Below are 18428 nucleotides of genomic sequence, written 5' to 3' on the forward strand. Positions count from 1 at the left end.
CAACATACATCCTCTAAACGTGGCTAAAGTTAGGCTGCAGTAGGACAAGTAGAAAGATCTGGGCCTATCCAAAGATTGCAGCTGGCACTGAGGGCATAATTCCGAGTTAATTTACTCACTAGTGGGCCCAGGCTCTGGTCAGACTCTAAAGATTCCTGCTACATAGTAAAACAGGGTTTGGAACTGCCCAAATGTCTTTCCCTACAACTCTCTTACCTTCCCCTCACCTTGAATAATAAGCATCCCAGGCCTGGGGGAACAGCTTAAAGCATTTCTCCATTATTCTAAGTAAGTTGATGTCGCATGTCAAGTCACAACACAGGGCCCTAGTGCAGGATAGCACGTGTGTAAATAATTCCACAGGGGCCACCTGGCTCTCTAAGCATCTTTTAGCTTGGAGGGCGTGGGTACCCATCTAGTGGGGTTCATGGGGAGTGAGGGCTCCAAACTACCTTATCCACTCTGGCATTATAGGAAATAATAATTGTGATGATGGGGACTCTTTCCTGAGGACTAACTTTGTACCAAGCTGCACAACCTGCCTGTTTTATATGCGTTGTCCTCAAAACAACTGTCTGAGGTTGGTACCATTGTCATCCCTGGTTTACAGATGAAGACACTGGAGCTTAGAGAAGTCAAGAAACTGTCCCATGCTCACACAGTAAGTGACGGGGCCCTGATTTGATCTCCAGGCTGACCCCATCACCCTCACTTGTAATGACCAAGCTCTGCTGTCGTGTCAAACATACCCTTTCTTCTCCCTTTCTCTTGTCAAGTCTTTGTTTTCTGACAACAAAACTGGCCTGTCATGCTGGTGAACTTGTGTCTGTCACTGTGACGTGGGGCCAGTGCATTTGTGTGACTTCCCAGGCAATGTTTGCAGTTAGACTGGAGCGTCTGGCAAAGACTGCCATTAAAGGAATACAACAGAAGACATTTAATTAATTCTCTTGCTCCTCAGCAGTCCCCTATCCACAAATACTTGGCTCAAGTTCCTTTTTAAAAGCCACATGCTCCAAGGTGAGAGAAAGAACCACTGACCACACGTCAGGAGATGAGGCTTCGGGTCTTGGGCTGCACTGCCAGCTAGATCAGGACCACGGACAGGTCACCTGCCCTTCCGGGGCCTCTGCTTGCCCACTCAACGGACTAAAATCATCATCGTCATCACCATCATCATCATTGAGCACCTTCCATGTCAGGACAGGAGGTACAGCAGGGAACAGGCAGACCTGGACCTGACCCATGGAGTTTGCAGTCCAGAGACTCTTTCTTCTTATGGTGAAGGGGTCGGTGGATTTCAAATGCCCTCATTTAAGTAGAATGCCCTTTTTTACACCAAAGCAAGCTCCTATAGGAAATTCAAGCTTAGGATGGAGTGCAGCCACCCTCTGATTGGAGTGAGAGAGGGAGGTTTGGGGCTGAGCCCCCCTCCTAGGTCCCTCTCCCTGACCCTTTGGAAGCAGGTGAGGTTTCCCAGAATTCAAGGGCTCCGTGGACCATGGTGCACAAACTTAAGTACCTGCCAGGACCGATAATCCATGACTTGTATACAGTTAAACTTGTGGTGACTTCTACCATCTGGTTTAATGCTTCTCAGGATCAGACAGAACAAAACTCCTCCTGCTTCTGCCTGGAAGCCTTTCCCCACCCCCTTCCCACAGGCCTCCGTCCTAGACCACCTCAAGATAAAGGAGTGAGGTGTCTTCACCAGGTTCTCATACTACAGTGGTGTGGCATGGTTTCTAGAAGGTCTTATCAACCCAGCCTCTCTATTTTAAACAAACTCTACTTTGTTGTGACTTTCTCATATGGCAGGTAGTGTGTGGTCCAGGCTGGACACCACTCTTGGTCTGAATGGCATTTCATCGTGGATGGGCAAATAAATGCCTGGCAGGCCTTGACTTCCACCTCAGAGGTTCTGTGCAAAGGCAACTTGCCTTGGACTCTGTGGGAGACAAGGTCTCTCTCTGCTGGGCAGCCAGGCATCCTTCCTCACATACTTCATTTGACTGTATGTGATTCATTTGATTGTATGTAAGCAATCTTTATTTGAACCCAGCACAGCAAAGTCTTCACAGCACAATACAACTAATCAAGGCACGTGCTGGTGTTAATTCATGACCACTATTCACCCTAACCAACTCCATGACTATGAGGCCCAGCGGTGGACTCCGTGTTTACATTTTCCCCCTTCTGAAAGGGCTCTTTCCCCCTAGACTAGAGACTCACTCATTGTGAGATGTCCAGTTGGGCAGGACATCTTCTCTTTGCTCTTCCACATCCACTCCACGCTCTCCACCCTGCTATGTGCCTGGGAGGCTGACCCAGATGGACCACATCAATGGGCTCTCTGCCCTGTGGCTTCCCCCATGGACTCAGACAATAGGGAACTCAGGTGACAATTGGAGGGAAGGAGGGAGGAGAGGAAGGCTGGAGTACTTATTTATAAAAATAGCACGTTTAGAGGTGTGGGGGTAGCCTGGACAGAAGGTGTGGTGAGAAGCAAGGAGCAGATCCTCCCCGGGGGAGCGAGATCCTGGTGGTGAGGGCACAGAGGGTCACAGACATCACTCCAGTCTCTGCTTATGGGCTGTCCAGTTTTCCCAGCACCGTTTATTGAATAGAACTTCCTTACTCCCTTGTGTGTTCTTAGCTCCTTTGTTGAAGGTTAGCTGTCCGTAGATATGTGGCTTTATTTCTGGGCTTTCAATTCTGTTCCATTGATCTGTGTGTTTTTGTACCAGTACATGCTGTTTTGGTTACTAGAGGTTTGTAGTATATTTTGAAGTCAGGGATTGTGATGCCTCCAGTTTTGTTCTTTTTCTCAGGATTGCTTTAGCTATCTGGGGTCTTTTGTTGCCCCATATGAATTTTAGGATGCTTTGTTCTATTTCTGTGATGCATGTCATTGGGATTCTGACTGGGATTGCACTGAATCTGTAGATTGCTTTAGGTAGAACGGACATTTTAACTATGTTTATTCTTCCAATCTGTGAATATGGGATATCTTTCCATTTCTTTATGTCATCATCAATTTCTTTCAATAATGTCTTATAGTTTTTATTGTATAGGTCTTTCACCTCCTTAGTTAAATTTATTCCTAGGTATTTTATTGTTTTTGTTGCGATTGTATTCTTGAGTTCTCTTTCTGTTAGTTTGTTGTTAGAGTATAGAAATGCAACTGGTTTTTATAAGTTCACTTTGTACCCTGAAATTTTGCTGTAGTTGGTGATTATTTCTAATAGTTTTCTGATGGATTCTTTAGAGTTTTCTGTATGTGAAATCATGTTGTCTGCAAACAGTGAGAGCTTCACTTCTTCATTGCCAATTTGAACACCTTTTACTTCTTTTTCTTCCCTAATTGCTCTTGTCAAAACCTCCAGTGCTATGTGGAATAAGAGTGGTGAGGGTGGGCACCCTCGTCTTGTTCCTGTTCTCAGAGGGATGTATTTCAGTTTTTCCCCATTGAGTGTGATATTGGCTGTGGGTTTGTCATATATGGCCTTTATTATGTTGAGGTACTTTCCTTCTATACTCATTTTCTTGAGAGTTTTTATCATATATGGATGTTGGATCTTGTCAAATGCATTCTCTGCATCTAGTGAAATGATTATGTGGTTTTTATTCCTCATTTGTTAATGTGGTGTATTGCATTGGTTGATTTGTGAATGTTGAACCATCCCTGCATCCCTGGAATAAATCCCACTTGATCATGGTGTATGATCCTTTTAATGTATTACTGTATTCGGTTTGCCAATATTTTGTTGAGGATTTTTGCATCTGTGTTCATCAGCGATATTGGCCTATAATTTTCCTTCTTTGTGTTGTGCTTGTCTGGCTTTGGGATCAGGGTGATGTTGGCCTTGTAGAATGTGTTAGGAAGTGTTCTGTTTTCTTGAATTTCCTGGAATAGTTTGAGAAGTATAGGTGTTAAATCTTCTTTGAATGTTTGGTAGAATTCTCCAGGGAAGCATCTGGTCCTGGACTTTTATTTTGGGGGAGGTTTTTGATTACTGTTTCAATCTCTTTACTTGTGATTGGTCTATTCAGATTCTCTATTTCTTCTTGATTCACTTTTGGGAGGTTGTATCAGTCTAAGAATTTATGCATTTCTTCTAGATTGTCCAATTTGTTGGCAGATAGTTTTTCATAGTATTCTCTTATAGTCCTTTGTATTTCTGTGGTATCCATTGTAATTTATCCTCTTTCATTTCTAATTTTGTTTATTTGAGTCTTCTCTGTTTTGTTCTTAGTGAGTCTGGCTAAGGGTTTGTCAATTTTGTTTATCTTCTCAAAGAACCAGCTCTTAGTTTCATTGATCCTTTGTACTGTTTTTTTTGTTGTTGTTGTTTAAATTTCATTTATTTCTGCTCTAATTTTTATTATTTCCCTCCTGCTAACTTTGGGCTTTGTTCTTCTTTTTCTAGTTCTGTTAAGTATAGTTAAAGATTGCTTATTTTGATTTTTCTTGCTTGTTAAGGTGGACCTGTATTGTTATGAATTTCCCTCTTAGGACTACTTTTGCTGCATCACATAAGAGTTGGTATGGTGTATTTTCATTTTCATTTGTCTCCAAATATTTTTTGATTTCTCCCTTAATTTCTTCAATGATCCATTTGTTGTTCAGTAGTGTGTTGTTTAGTCTCTGCATATTTGTGACTTTCTCAGCTTTTTTCTTTCCAGTTGATTTCCAGTTTCATAGCATTATGGTCAGAAAAGATGCTTAATGTGATTTCTATCTTCTTAAGTTTATTGAGGCTTGCCTTGTTTCCCAACATATGGTCTATTTTAGAGAGTATTCCATGTGCACTTGAGAAGAATGTGTATTCTGCTGTTTTGGGATGGAGTGTTCTATATATGTCTATTAAGTCCATCTGGTTTAGTTTTTGTTTAATTCCACTATTTCCTTGTTGACTTCCTGTCTGGTTGGTCTATCCATTGTTGTAAGTGGGGTGTTAAGGTTCCCTACTATTATTGCGTTGCTGTTAATATCTCCTTTTAGGTCTGTTAAAAGTTGCTCTTTGTACTTTGGTGCTCCTGTGTTAGATGCATGTATATTAATAAGTGTTATGTCTTCTTGGTGGAGTGTCCCTTTTATCATTATATACTGCCCCTCTTTGTCTCTCTTTGCCTTTCTCATTTTGATGTCTACTGCGTCTGATATAAGTATGGCAACACCTGCTTTCTTTTGTTTGTCATTAGCTTGGAGTATCATCTTCCATCCCTTCACTCTGAGCCTGTGATTTTCTTTAGAGCTGAGATGTGTTTCCTGGAGGCAGCTTATTGTTGTGTCTTGTTTTCGATCCATCCCACCACTCTGTGTCTTTTGATTGGAGAATTCAATCCATTTATGTTTAGAGTGATTACTGATATATGAGGGCCTAATACTGCCATTTTATCACTTGTTTTTCAGTTGCTCTATATTTCCCCTGTTGCTCATCCCATGTATTTTGGACTGCCAGTTCAGTCTGGTGGTTCTCTATGATGGCTTTCTCAGTTTTCTCTTTATTTATCATTTGTGTCTCTGTTCTGATTTTCTGTTTAGATGTTACCATGAGGCTTATATAAAAGATCTCATAGATGAGACAGTCCATTTTCTGATAGCCTCTTATTTCCTTAGTCTAAGCAGGTTCCACCCCTTCCCTCATCCCCATCTAAGTTGTTGTTGTCACAACTTATTCTGTTTTGTGTCGTGAGTTAAAATGAAGGGGTTATAGTTATCTTTGATGTTTTCCTTCCCTTTATCTTTAATGTTATACTTAAGTGTTAGCTAACCTGTTCTGATGGAGAGCTGCAGTTTCCTGATTTTGTCTGCCTATTTATCTCCTTTCTCAAGGCGTTGTAAAACCTTTCTTTTCTTTTTTTTTTTTTTCAGGCATGAGAGCCTTCTTGATCATTTCTTGTAGGGGAAGTCTTGTGGTGATGAACTCCCTCAGCTTTGTTTATCTGGGAAAGTTTTTATTTCTCCGTATCTCTGAAGGATAATTTCTTCTTTTCTTTTTAGTCTTAGTTCTCTCTCCTCCCCCATCTGAAGCAGGGCTACATTTCTGTCCTCTAAATTGCTAATTCTGTCCTCCATAATATCAGCTCTGTTATTTAAAGATTCCAGCTTTTTCTTTATCTCATTCATTGTGTTTTGCATCTCCAACATTTCTGATTGATTTTTTTAATGTTTTCAATCACTTTTGTGAAGAAATCCCTCTGTTCATTAATTCTATTCCTGATTTCATTGGATTGTCTCTCTGAGTTTTCTTATAACTTGTTGAGTTTTTTTTTATGATAGCTATTTTGAATTCTCTGTCATTTAGATTGTAAATTTCTATGCTTTCAGGATTGATTTCTGGATGCTTGTCATTTTCCTTCTGGTATTGAGTGTTAATGTACCTGTTGGTAGTATTTGATGGTGTGGATTTGTGCCTTCTCATAGTGGGGATATCTGGTCACAGATTCCACCTGCCTCTGCTCTTTCCACTGCCTCCTGGGGGGTCCAGCACCTCCACCTTCTGATGTGTGGCTGTGTGGGTCTCTCAGATGTCTATTGTGTTGTGTGAATGTCGTTTGTTGGTTTATGAGTGTCCTTTTCATTGTATCTTAGTGGGGAGAATCTAAGGGAAGAGCTCACTCTGCCATGATGCTGACATCACTGTCTCAAGTTACAATTTTAATGTCCTGCTTTCTTCTTCCTCATTGGACCTGTGACCTCCATGCTTCCCCACCCATCACCCTCTCTACTTTTAAAAGGAATGCTACATCACTTTGAACACTATGGCTTGGGCCACAAGGGCCTTGAGTTCTTTTTTTCTTTCTGTGAGCATATCAGAAGATGTATCTCCATTCACTCAAATCCCCCTGCTTCCACGGGGCCTCACCTGACACATTCTTAGTTTCTTTGGTCAGCTGAAACCAGTTTCCTTAACCTGGGGTCTGTGAACCAGTAGGTCGAGGGAGGGGGCCATGCATGAGGTCAGGATGATACCAGCAATCCTCAGATATTACATTAAATTAGAATCAGTGTTTGTACATTTGGGGAGGTGGAAGTTCCGTAGTCTCTATGAAAGATTCTCACAAAAGGCCAAGGACTCCTGCTTTAGGGCCCAAATGCATCCTCTCCACTGTGTATAATCTTCAGGGATCCAAGTTCAACAAGGCCTTAGCTCGTTGGTCCAAACTCCTGGCTTCACGGATGGGGACACTGAGGCTCCAAGCAGGAAAGAGAGCAGGCCAAGGCCACACAGCGAGGGCACTAGGATTCAGTCAGCTTTTCTCTTAATATCATGTTCTTTCCACAGCCCCAGCCCAGCAGAGCCTCAGAAAAGACTCAGGTCTCCAGAAGGATTTGAACTGGGTCTACTCACGTTGACCACTTCCGATAACAAAGTTGTGGGGTTATTTTAAACTATTTTTAAGTTTTAAATAGTTTACTAAAAAGATAACCTCCCCTTCTCAGCATCCTTAACCTTCACCACATCTGCACAGTCCATGTTACCACGTCAGGAAGTGTCATCATAGGTTGTTGGGATTAAGGATTAGGACGTTCATATCTCTGGGGGTCATTATTCTGCCTGTCACAGGGTCATTCACAAAAGTGCTTTTGTTCTCCTGGAGAGGTCAGCAAACTTTTCTTTTAAAAGGCTAGATAGTAAATATTTTAGGATTTCAGGCCACATTTTCTCTGTTGCAACTACTCTACTCTGCTACTGTGGAGAAAAAGCCATCACGGACAACATGTAGATGAGTGAGTGCGGCTGTGTTCCAATAAACCCTTATTTATAAACCAGACTTGCAGGCTTGGGTTGAAGTTTACAGATCTCTCTTCTATTGGAGTCGCCAAGCCTTGTCTGAGAGAACTCCTGGTCTGGCCTGAGCTCTGGGGCTAAGGGATGGTTAATACATGTTACTGCCCATTAGGGGCCCTTGCCATCTGATGAGGACAGGTAGATGTTAATAGAAGCCCTGAGGGTGATAGGTCCTTGAGGGTGGGTCCCAAGGCGCAGCAGGTGCACCCCACGGAGGAACCAACCAGGTCTTCCAAGGAAGGAATTGCCCAGATTCCAGCAGAAAATAAAGCTGGGAGGTCCCAGCCTGAGGATCCAGGATTAAAATGAGGTCCTAGGCGTCTGAGGTTTGCTGTTTGGCTGTTTACACCTGAACACTGGGCACTTGCACACTGGCTAAGAGCGTGACCTTTAATGGCTCATACAGACCTGGGATTCAGAGCTGTGTGACCTTCAACAAGGGTGTCGGGTTCCTCATCCCTAAAATGGAGATGGGCAGGTGGTTAGATGAGATCGTGGGTGAGGCATATTTGTTGGATGAGGGGGTACTCCCTGAAGAATATGCTCTATTGATGTTATTATGGTCATTGTAATTGCTGCTATTGCAATTAGTTTTGGAGTTTCCCAGAATGCCCTGGGAAGCTGACCACCTCACCCTCATGTGTAATTTTCTAAGCACTCACAAGGACCATAAAACAAATGCCTTGTGTGTTGACAATAATGATGCTGTTAATAACAACAGTACAAAAACAAGAAGAGCAGTAATGGTTCCTACCATTTAATTAGCACTAACTGTTTGCCAAGAACTATGCTGAGATCTTTACAAGGGTCGTCTCATTGACTCTGCTCTAAAACTCTGGAGGCAGAGTCCCGTTATTAGCTGCACTTTGCAAAGGGGCACAGGAGGCTCAGAGAAGGTAAGTGACTTGCCTAAGATCACACAGCAGCACAGGTTGGAAGTGAGACTTGAACTCAAGTTTGTCTAACGTCAAAGACTGTGTTCTTCACCAGCCCCTGACAGCACAAGGGTAACAGACTCTTTCCTGTGCCTCCTTCTAGTGTCCAGACGGCAGTGGATTGTGGCGGCAGTGGCAGAAAAGAGATGTAAGTTAACACTGAGTAGAACTGAGCAGCTTATACTGATGCCCAGGGCAAGCCCCCGCCTCTCTGTGTCCAGTCTGCAGGGGGAACATCCATGCCTCCTTGGGGAATTACCAGCAATGCCCATGAGAGCTCTGACTCCATGGTCATAGCATGTAGCCTGGGGATGTACTATTTAACCATCCAACTTCTTTTTGACAGAGAGAAGCCCATGACTTATCACGTCACTGTCCCCCTCACACACTTTCACTGGCTCCCCATTCCTCAGAATAGACATTTTAGACTGACATTTGAGCCCTGCGCATTCTGACCCTTACTTCCATCTCTACCCGGCACTCCTACTTTCCATATTATCCATGTCCTGCCCTTTGCGGGCTCCGTGCCTTATGTGTGCTGCTCCTTCCACCCCAGATTTCCTTCTCCAGGCCCTGCGTGGCCACGTCCTAACCTTCGAACAAGACGTAGCTCAACTGCCACTGTTCGATGCCTTCCCTTATGACTCCAAGAAGCAAGTCAAGGCTCCCTCCTTATTCTCCCTAGAATGTACCCCTCTGTCCCTCTCTCTGGCATTGATAATTTTCTCCTTTATTTTATGGTTATTTATATAGATATCTACTCTGCTAAGATGGGGTTTTAAGGACAGGGTCAATGCTGGGTTCATGTTTACAGCTCCTTCCCATGGAGCCTGGGACAGAATATTCTATCAGTCAATCAATCAATCTATCAATATTTATAATGTTGAGTAAGTAAATCAACAGAAAATAACCACTGAGTACCCACATGGGCCTCTCCCTGTGCTGCTTTCAGGGCAGGAAGGCATACAAGTGAAGTCCTTGTCCACGGTGACATTTCCAACCAAGGTGGGCAAGGAATTGAGACCTTCACACTGGAGATATTCCAGGAACATATCATTTGTTATAAAGTTCAATACTGATTTTTCATCCAAAATTGGAGATACCTCAACATCTGTGATAGAGTGTTTGTTTTCCAAGGAACAGTGGTCAGTAGCCTGGGCATTGGGATCAGATAGACCAGGGTTTGCACCCCAACTTCATCACTGACTAGCTGGGTGACCTTGGCCAAGACTCAGGTGGGCCTTCCCACATCTCATTACTTTCATCTGTGTCATGGGGTCCCTCCTCTCAGGGATTGTGTTAGTATTCACTGAGCTTATGCATAAGCAGCACTTAGCACAAGGCCTGGCTCATGCTAAGGGGTGAGTATCTAGTTATTGCTGTTACTGTGGTTGTCATTGTGTTGACAGCATCCTGCATTCTCGTTCTAGAGATAACGTCTCCGTCGTCAGCTCCCAGCCAGAGGGCAGTCTGCAGTCCTGGTTGAGTTGTACTCTGTCCCTGGCCACAGACACCATGAGGAGCCCCTCTCGACAGTCAGCCATCAGCAGCCACATCCTCAGCCCCAGGTAAGGGTGTTTTCCTGCTGCCTCTGGATGGCCAATAGCTCAAAGACTCTCACACTTTGAAGATTGTTGTTCAAGTCTTCTGTTTCCATCCTAGGCCATGACAAGCATGGTCCAGTTTGAGATATGACCCTGCTACTTCCTAGCTGTGTGACTTTAGGCAAGTCAGTTACCCTCTCTGAGCCTTCATTCCTCATCTCCAAAACAGGAAATAAAATTGCATTTACTGCCCCAAACAGTTGAAATGATGAGAATCTAATGCAGCCCTCCCTGAAGAGTGGTCTTTCAGATGATTTTAAATAGTACACAGAGAATATTTAAGAAATAGGAGCCGGCCCAGTGGCCGAGTGGTTAAGTTCATGTGCTCCTCTCTGGCGGCCCAGGGTTTCACCGGTTTGGATCCTGGGTGCAGACATGGCACCGCTCATCAGGCCATGCTGAGGCAGCATCACACATAGCACAACTAGAAGGACTCACAACTAAAAATGCACAACTATGTACCAGGGGGCTTTGGGGAGAAAAAGCAGAAGAAAAAAAATTTATAAGAAATTGCTATGGATTCACTACAGTTGCCTTTTCTCTGAGTCCTAACTTGTTTTCCATTTATAGATCGTTCTGGGTTTAAACTTTCTTTATAAACATATTCACTTAAAGTTTTGTTTTTGTTTTTTAACGGTGAGTTGGTATAAAGACAGTTAGGCTGGATGACCTCTTCCTCAGGGATTTTAGCTTTGTTTGGAGGTCAGGATTTTATATTTCTGCTACCATAAAGAAGATGAAGTCGGCCACGGCCTGAGATGGGACCCTGGCGAATATATAGGATTGCCAACAATAGGTTGCTCCAACAAATGGGCCTCGGGATTCACCCTCAGTTGTAGGACTTAAATCCTTCTCGCCTCTTGCTTTTCAGTTCCATTTCTCTCAGCTCATTTGCTTTTCCTTTTCAAGGGTGGCCCTCTTGTAATTAGGAGCTAATGGCCATAAATCAGAAATTATGGATTAAACAGATGTGTAATTAAGATGAAATGCACACCGCTTCTGTGATAATAGAAGAACCAGTGTGATAAGATAGAAAGAAAAATCACAGACTGATGGAGAAAACCCAGATAACCCCTTCCTCACTTGAAATGTGCTTGCTCTGAAGCAGGGGGTGTCTCCACAAAAGAGAAGGAGGTGAAAATTCATGCTAACCTTTCGGGCATATTCAGCAAATGGCAAATGTCTGGCACATGTCTACAGATCATCTTATGCTGAAAGATTTGATGTCAAAAATATCAAAGGGAGCCTCCAAGAGTGGGGTGCATCTGGGGAGTTAATTAAAGCAAGATTATCTGATTACTGCTCTTAATTAAAAAGAAGGGTCTGTATGGAGAAAGAGCCACGTCCTCTGTGAACCCCAAATGGTGAGGACTCTGTCACTCCTGATAACTCAATACTTTTGTTTTTTTCCATCAGCCAATTTATAAGGCAGCAGAAGCAGAAGTGGAGGCGGCCAGAGCCGATTGTGAATGCTCATTAACATAATATCCAAGCTCATAATTAGAATTGTATTAAAGTGCATGAGAAGGATGCTTAGCCCTTGAATGACACCCTAAGTTGTTTAGCACCCATTCGAGTGGGAGACGGGAGGCTGTGGTGGTTTCAGTACATGGTCTGAAGTCAAGGCATCTGGATTTCTAGTCTATATTTGCTCCTCTGCAGCTGTGAGACTTGGGGCAGGTTGCTTAACCTCTCTGTTCCTGTTTCCTTGTGAGTAAATCAGGTTTGTTGTCAGGGTCAATGAGATGGTGCACGAGTCGGTATTCACTCAGAGCCTGGCACCTCGAAAGAGCTCAAGAAAAGTAGCTGCTTTCTTAGGGTTGGTGTCTATTTGATGCCCAGAGGAACTCCAGGAGACAGACATCATTACCCCCCCGGTAACAAGAGGAATCTGAGGCTGGGGGGGGGGCGGGAACAACTGACTCAGGCACAGACCGTCTTACATCCGCTCCTGTAGCGGCACCTGGCAGAGTGGGTCCTCGGCCTCCCCCGGCAGCCCTCTCTAGAGCCTTGTCGGTCTTCCCCCACCCCCACTCCAAGTCCTCAGGCTTGTCCAGTTGCAGTTAGAGAAGAGGTGCCCACACCATGGACAGCCTGGGGCAGCAGGCAAGAAGGGACCATGAGCTCCTTGTCGGTTTTCTTCATATTGGTGTCCCTAGAGCTGGCACACTGTAGGTGCTCAATAAATTTCTGTTGAGTGAATAATGATCATAATGTCAGAGCGGGAACAGAAATATTAACTGTACCTGGTCACAGCTCAGCACTGACTGTGACACAGAGAAGGTCGATAATTTGTTCAGTGTCACACAGCAGGTAAGTGGAAGAGCCAGACTTTGAACCCAGATTTGAATCCCTCCAAAATCTGTATTTGCATTTGCCACACTGCATGGTTTTGCAACATTTCTCAGGGAGTAGATCACTCACCTGGCAAGGTTTACTGGCAAAGAGCTGGCCTGTTATTAATGTTAAAAGTGCATGAGGATCGTTATGCAACATTCAACATCCATCCAAAAGGTATTTATTAAATGCCTGCTGACTGCCAGACCCCATGGCATTAAACCCTGAAAAATTTTGAGCCCTGTCCTTGGAGTAGGTTTACAGTTTAAAGGTTCTAGAACTTCTGAGTTGGAGGGGACCTCTGGGATTTTCTAATCCAAGTTGCTCATTATATCAAATGAGAAATGAAAATCTGAAATCTGCAGAGGGAAATATCTTACCCAAATTTATAGTAAGGACTGACCTAGAAGATGCCTTGACTTCCACGTCTTTCTACTTGCTCAAGTAATCTCTGAATGCTTTCCCCTTTCAAGAAGTTAAACTATAACAGAGAAGACTAAAGTCCTCTTGGTCACCACCCCAATCTCAGCTCCTTTCCCAAAGGTATCCACCATCTTCAGTTTGGTGTGCATCCTTCCGTATCTTTCTCTGTGTATTTATAAACATATATGTAGTTGTAGCAAGTACACAGCATATTCGTGGGCTTTTTAAAAACATAAATGATTTGATGCTATATTATATATTACGCTACACAAAAGTTCTTACAATGTGCTTCTTTCCCTCAATAACTTGCCTTGGCCGTCTTTCCTTATCAGTATGCATAAGTCTATCATGTCCTCTTAAAGTCATGCAAAAGATCTTAAAGTTATGCCATGATTTATTTAACTATAGTCTTCTCGTTTCACTTTTAATTCCTTTCCAGACTTTTCCTACTAACCTGTAAAGCTTCAAAAAACACATGTCCTTAAGCACATGGGCAAATGATTCTCTGGGTCAAAGGGCACTTGCATTTTAGACTTGACTAGATCCTGCTAGATTGCCCCAGCATTCTTCTATTAGATGACTAAATCAGTGGAGTGTGACACTCTCGTCTGCCATCCTCATATTCCATGGCACATCACAGGGCCTCATATGTGAGTCTCATGGACATTTCCAATTTGACTGAAAAAGAAGGTCACTCTAAAACCAGAAGAGAGGGAGAAAGCAGTCTTCTGCCAAAAAAAAATGAAAGCATTCCTTGTATTATTTATAAGGGGACGTCAACTCAAGAGAAATACACCTAAAGCTTTATGATTTATGGCCCAGGAAGCAGGCAGCTGCTCCTGATAAATGCAAGAGCTTCTGGAGACGAGGACACTAAATTTCCTTCGTGGCCCCAGAGAGCAAGTTTATGGGCTTCGTGGTGGCAGCCACACTTGGCTCCAGAGTCTCTTTTAACGTCTGGCTGCGGCTGGTGCCAGGGCCGTCCTGGGTCTGGCATGCTCCCCTTGGCCCCTGCTGTGTGCGTGGTCTCTGCTTCCCGCCCTCGAGGGCTGTTGGCCTGCTGGAAGAGTGTTAAAGGGAGGGAGGCTCTCCCCACTTCCTGCTTGTCCTCACAGCCCCTCAGGCTTTCCAAGGAGGGTCCACGACCCATTTCACTCTAGTCCTGCATCCCCATGCCCAACAGAACCCCAGCCTTGGTCACTCACACAGTTCTGCAGGGTCCGTGTGCTGACAGGCATTAACTGACCCAACTATGCAGACTCCTAACATCTTGTCTTGTCACTGGTCAGTCACTTCTCTCATTTTACTGGACAATTATTCTAAACCATCTTGACTTTCCTCCAGTCACTGTCCCTAACTTTAAAGAGACATCCTAAACTCCTGGTTCATTCAAAGAAAAAATATCTTGGCCTCAACTTCTGTGGTTCCTTTAAACCCATCTCTATCTGCCACCATCTTCCCTCTGGTCTCAGAAGGTGAGATCTGGTCCTGTCTGAGTCCAATTCATACTCCTCCACCTCTCCTTCCTCTCCTATACAGGGCTCCCATCCACCTGGTGTCCCCTCTTGCTCCTTTTTCCTCAACTTTCCGCATTTCAGTTGTCCTTCCTCCACAGGCTATAACCACCTTCAGGGCATCCCCATCCTAAGCGTATCCTCACCCATCATTCTGTACTCCTGTTGAATTACTCCTCTTCCTTCTCTTCAGAACCAAGCTTCTCCAGTGTGGGGTCCACACTCACTATCTTCACTTACTTAACATTTTATTCCTCAATTTCCTTCAGCCCAGAGCTTACCCCCACCACTCCATGGAAACTTTTCTCCCCATGTCAGTGGCTTCCAATGGGACAAGTCAGGGGACATTCTTCAGTCTTGATCTTTTTCTGGACTTCTCCCCTGCATTGGCAACTATCGAACCTTCCTTGGAATTCTCTGTTTGCGTGGCTTTGTGGATGTTTCTGTTCCTTGGCGCTGCCCAGACTTCTCTTTCCTGGTCTCTTCCTCCCTCCTCCAGCCCCTGAATGCTGGGATTCTCAGGAGGCTGCCCTCACCTGACTGTTTTTCTCTTCACCTGATCCCAGGCAATCCTTCTGTGATTTTTAACTCCTCTGCTGTAAGCCGATGACCCCCAAATCTAGACCTCCAGCTCTCCTGTTCTCCCAGGCTTTAAACTTATGTATCATATCTAATTGCCTACTCTGAGAAGATTGCCAACTGGATGTGTCCCAGTGTCTTAACTCAGCGTATGCAAGAGGAAATCCCTCCCTCCCCACTGACCTGTGTTGTCCATCCTTGGGTGGTTCTATCATCCACAAAGCTTCCCAAGCTGGAACCCTTGACTCACCTAAGACCATCATCCCTCTCTCTCCTCCCCTCATTCAACTGGTCCCTAAATCTTGTTTGTTCTGCCCCCTTTCAAGAAAACACTCTTGGTGCTCTTTCTACTTATCTCCATTCCCACTGCCACCACCTTTAATTCAGGCTTCCATCATTTTGCTCTTAGATTCTGGCAAAGAGCTTCCAACACCACCCTCCTTCAGCCCATCCACTACGCTTCAGCCATGATCCTTCTAGAACGAAAACCTGGTTTCAGTGGCTCCCCATCACCTACAGCAGGCGGCAGCACACTCAACTGCCCACAGCCCAAATCTGGCCCCCAACCTGTTTTTGTAAATAAAGTTTTATTGGAACACAGCCATGCCCATGTTTTTGTTTTTAATTTTACATGTTGCTTGTGACTGTCTTTGTACTGTGATGGTAGAGTTGAGTAATTGCAACAGAAACCATATGGTCCCAAAGCCAAAAATATTTGCCATCTGCCCTCTACAGAAAAACTTTGGTGATCTCTGCCCTACAGGATAGCACAGTATGGAATTCAAGCACCTCAGCTGGCTTATAGTGTCCGCCATGACCTGGCTCTTGTCTACCTCTCTGGTCTCATTTCCCTCCATCTCCTCTTCATACTTTGTGTCCCAGATGGTTTAGAGCTCTCCCTCATACACTGTGCTGTTTCCCACTCCTTGTCCTCTGTGCATGATATGCCCTCTGCCTGGACACCTTTCCCACATTTCTTCACCTGCCAAACTGTTACTCACCCTTCAAGACTCAGCCCATGGATCACCTTCCCCAGGAGCCTGCCGTGACTCCCTGGCTGGGTCAGGCGCCCCTCTGCTGTGGTCCTACAGACCCCATATGTCCCCCTTCTATAGCACTTACCTTATTATGTTGAGATCACCTGTTCAGGTGTCTATCTCCCTTAGTAGGCTGTGAGCCCTTTAAGGACATAAAATTTATCTTTTCCTTCTTGTACCTCAGCATCTAGCACAGCGCCTGGCACATAGTAGGTGCTCAATAAATATGGATTGAACAAATAAATGACCAGTGAATGGAAGTTAGATGGCCTCTCACCAGATGATTAGAAGAATAAGGCTGATATCAAGAGCCAAGGGTGGATTTGCCAGACTGGTTCTTAGCAACATGGAACCAGGATTGATGGAACATAGTGGAGAAAACTGAAGATCTGGACTCAGTTCCACAGAGTGCAGACTGAGGGCAGCGGCAGGTGGTGGGCACAGAGGGTGAAACTAGATCTGCAAGGGGCCTTGAAGACACACTCAGGAGGTAAAGGAAAGACGACAGACTTTGCAGTCTGGTAGACCTGGTTTCTAATGTGAACTTACGAGCTGCCTGACCATGAGCAAGTTAGAGTCTCTGGGTCTCAGCCCCTCCTCCATGTTATATTTCCTTTGCGGGATTAAAGTAACAGCTACAGAGTGGCTGGTGGAAGGCCTGGCACCAACTTAGCATTTAATAAGCAAAAGATCTCTTCCGCTCTCCTCCCTTCATCCCAGGCCAGGCTGGGTGAGTGCTGCTCTGGGAGGCAGGGATGCTGAAGGCAGGACGAGGGAAAACTATGCCTGGCTTATAATCTCACGTGCCAGAGATTGTGGAAGTGTCTAGACTTGAAGCAGAAAACCATGAGCACAACAGAGACTCTCTTGTCAATGAAAGTGGAGTTTTGGTGAATTTGGGTTTAAATATGTTAAACTTAATATGTTTGGGGACATCCAAGTGGAACTGTCCAGGTCTGGATCCATGAGATGCCAGAACTTCTCTGCATTTGAGGTATAAGTGACATAAAATCCAACTCAACATGGCTTGTACAAAAAGGAAAATGTATTATCTTGTGCAGCTTGGAAACCAAGGGTAGAGCTAGCTTCAGGCACTACTGGATCAAGGGATTAAAAAAATGATCATGGGGATTTGACCCCTCATCAACCACTCTGCTCTGCTTTCCTCTGTGTTGGCTCCTTTCTCAGGCAGCAAGATGGCAGCCAACAGCTCTAAGCTCTTGCCAAGAGTAAAGAGGGCTTCTCTCTTCTCAACAGTTCCACAAAAATCTTGAGCTTGACTTTCATTGGCCCAAAGTGAGCCACATGTCTGTCACTGGACTAGTCAGAATGGACAAGGAGGATGAAGGAGCCTTTTCCCTTAGGCTCAAATTTGTGTTCTCACCTAGCTCTGGGAGATAGGGTTATTCCCACCCAAACCACAGGAACACTGCAGGAGAAAGGGTTTTCCCAAAGGACAACAGGGTCCCTTACCTGAAGCAGGAGAATGATACTGGGTAGTTAAAAAAAATAAGCAAAGCAAATGTTCTTCACCAAGAGGAAGGTTGAATTATGGGAGCGGACAAGATTACGTAGAAGGAGGAAGAGAGAGAGAGAGCTCCCAGTGGAAGGGAGGGGAGTGGGGAGGAGAGGAAAGAGAGAGAGATGGGGGAGAGGGGGAGAGAGAAAACATTAGAGTGTTTGAGATCCCCGTTTGGTAGCCTCAGGAAGTCCAAATAAAATTGTGTGTCTCCTGGTCAGAGACTTTATTTATCCCTAAATTTCCGTGACCGATCTATCACCACGCAATTAGTGATGCTGTGATTAGAATTTATTACCAAACATGGCTCTCCACTGTTGCTGTTGGACTTGTACCATATTGCAGTGTGAGCGTGGAGATTATTGTATAAATTATTCTCACTCACATAATCATCGTGATTTTAATTACTGTGTAATCTTCGCTAATTACTGTTGTATGTATCATTTGCTTTGGTGCCCATTTAACACAACTGCTTTTCGTTTGGCTAAAAGATGGCAATACAACTTTTCCTTTTCCTGGGGAAAATTTGCTTTCTGTAAACATTTGCAGCCCCATACTCTTGGCTTGTGGCTCTTACTTTAAAAGGAAAAGATTTAGACCCCACCACCCTCCTGTCGTCCCCGTTGATTTTTATTTGGGATGAGGCTGGCTTGAATTAGTATAAAGGTCTAAATTATAGGG

The 18428-nt window shown here is 44.4% G+C and overlaps 1 protein-coding gene across 4 annotated transcripts in view; it reads left to right on the top strand.

The window, feature by feature from the left end:
* The window catches only part of MYO18B (myosin XVIIIB), a 249673-nt gene that overhangs the window by 216739 nt on the left and 14506 nt on the right, over positions 1-18428 (top strand). For all 4 annotated transcript variants that reach the window (XR_011505408.1, XR_011505409.1, XM_070516286.1 and 1 more), the window contains exons 41-42: positions 8838-8882; positions 10165-10302. Coding sequence is in view for 2 of the 4 variants with exons in the window: in XM_070516286.1 (XP_070372387.1) it covers positions 8838-8882; positions 10165-10302 (183 nt within the window). In the remaining 2 variants the exon portion in view is untranslated. The remainder of the gene's footprint in view (positions 1-8837; positions 8883-10164; positions 10303-18428) is intronic.

The sequence above is a fragment of the Equus asinus genome, chromosome 8, assembly GCF_041296235.1.
Source record: "Equus asinus isolate D_3611 breed Donkey chromosome 8, EquAss-T2T_v2, whole genome shotgun sequence".
NCBI lineage: Eukaryota > Metazoa > Chordata > Mammalia > Perissodactyla > Equidae > Equus > Equus asinus.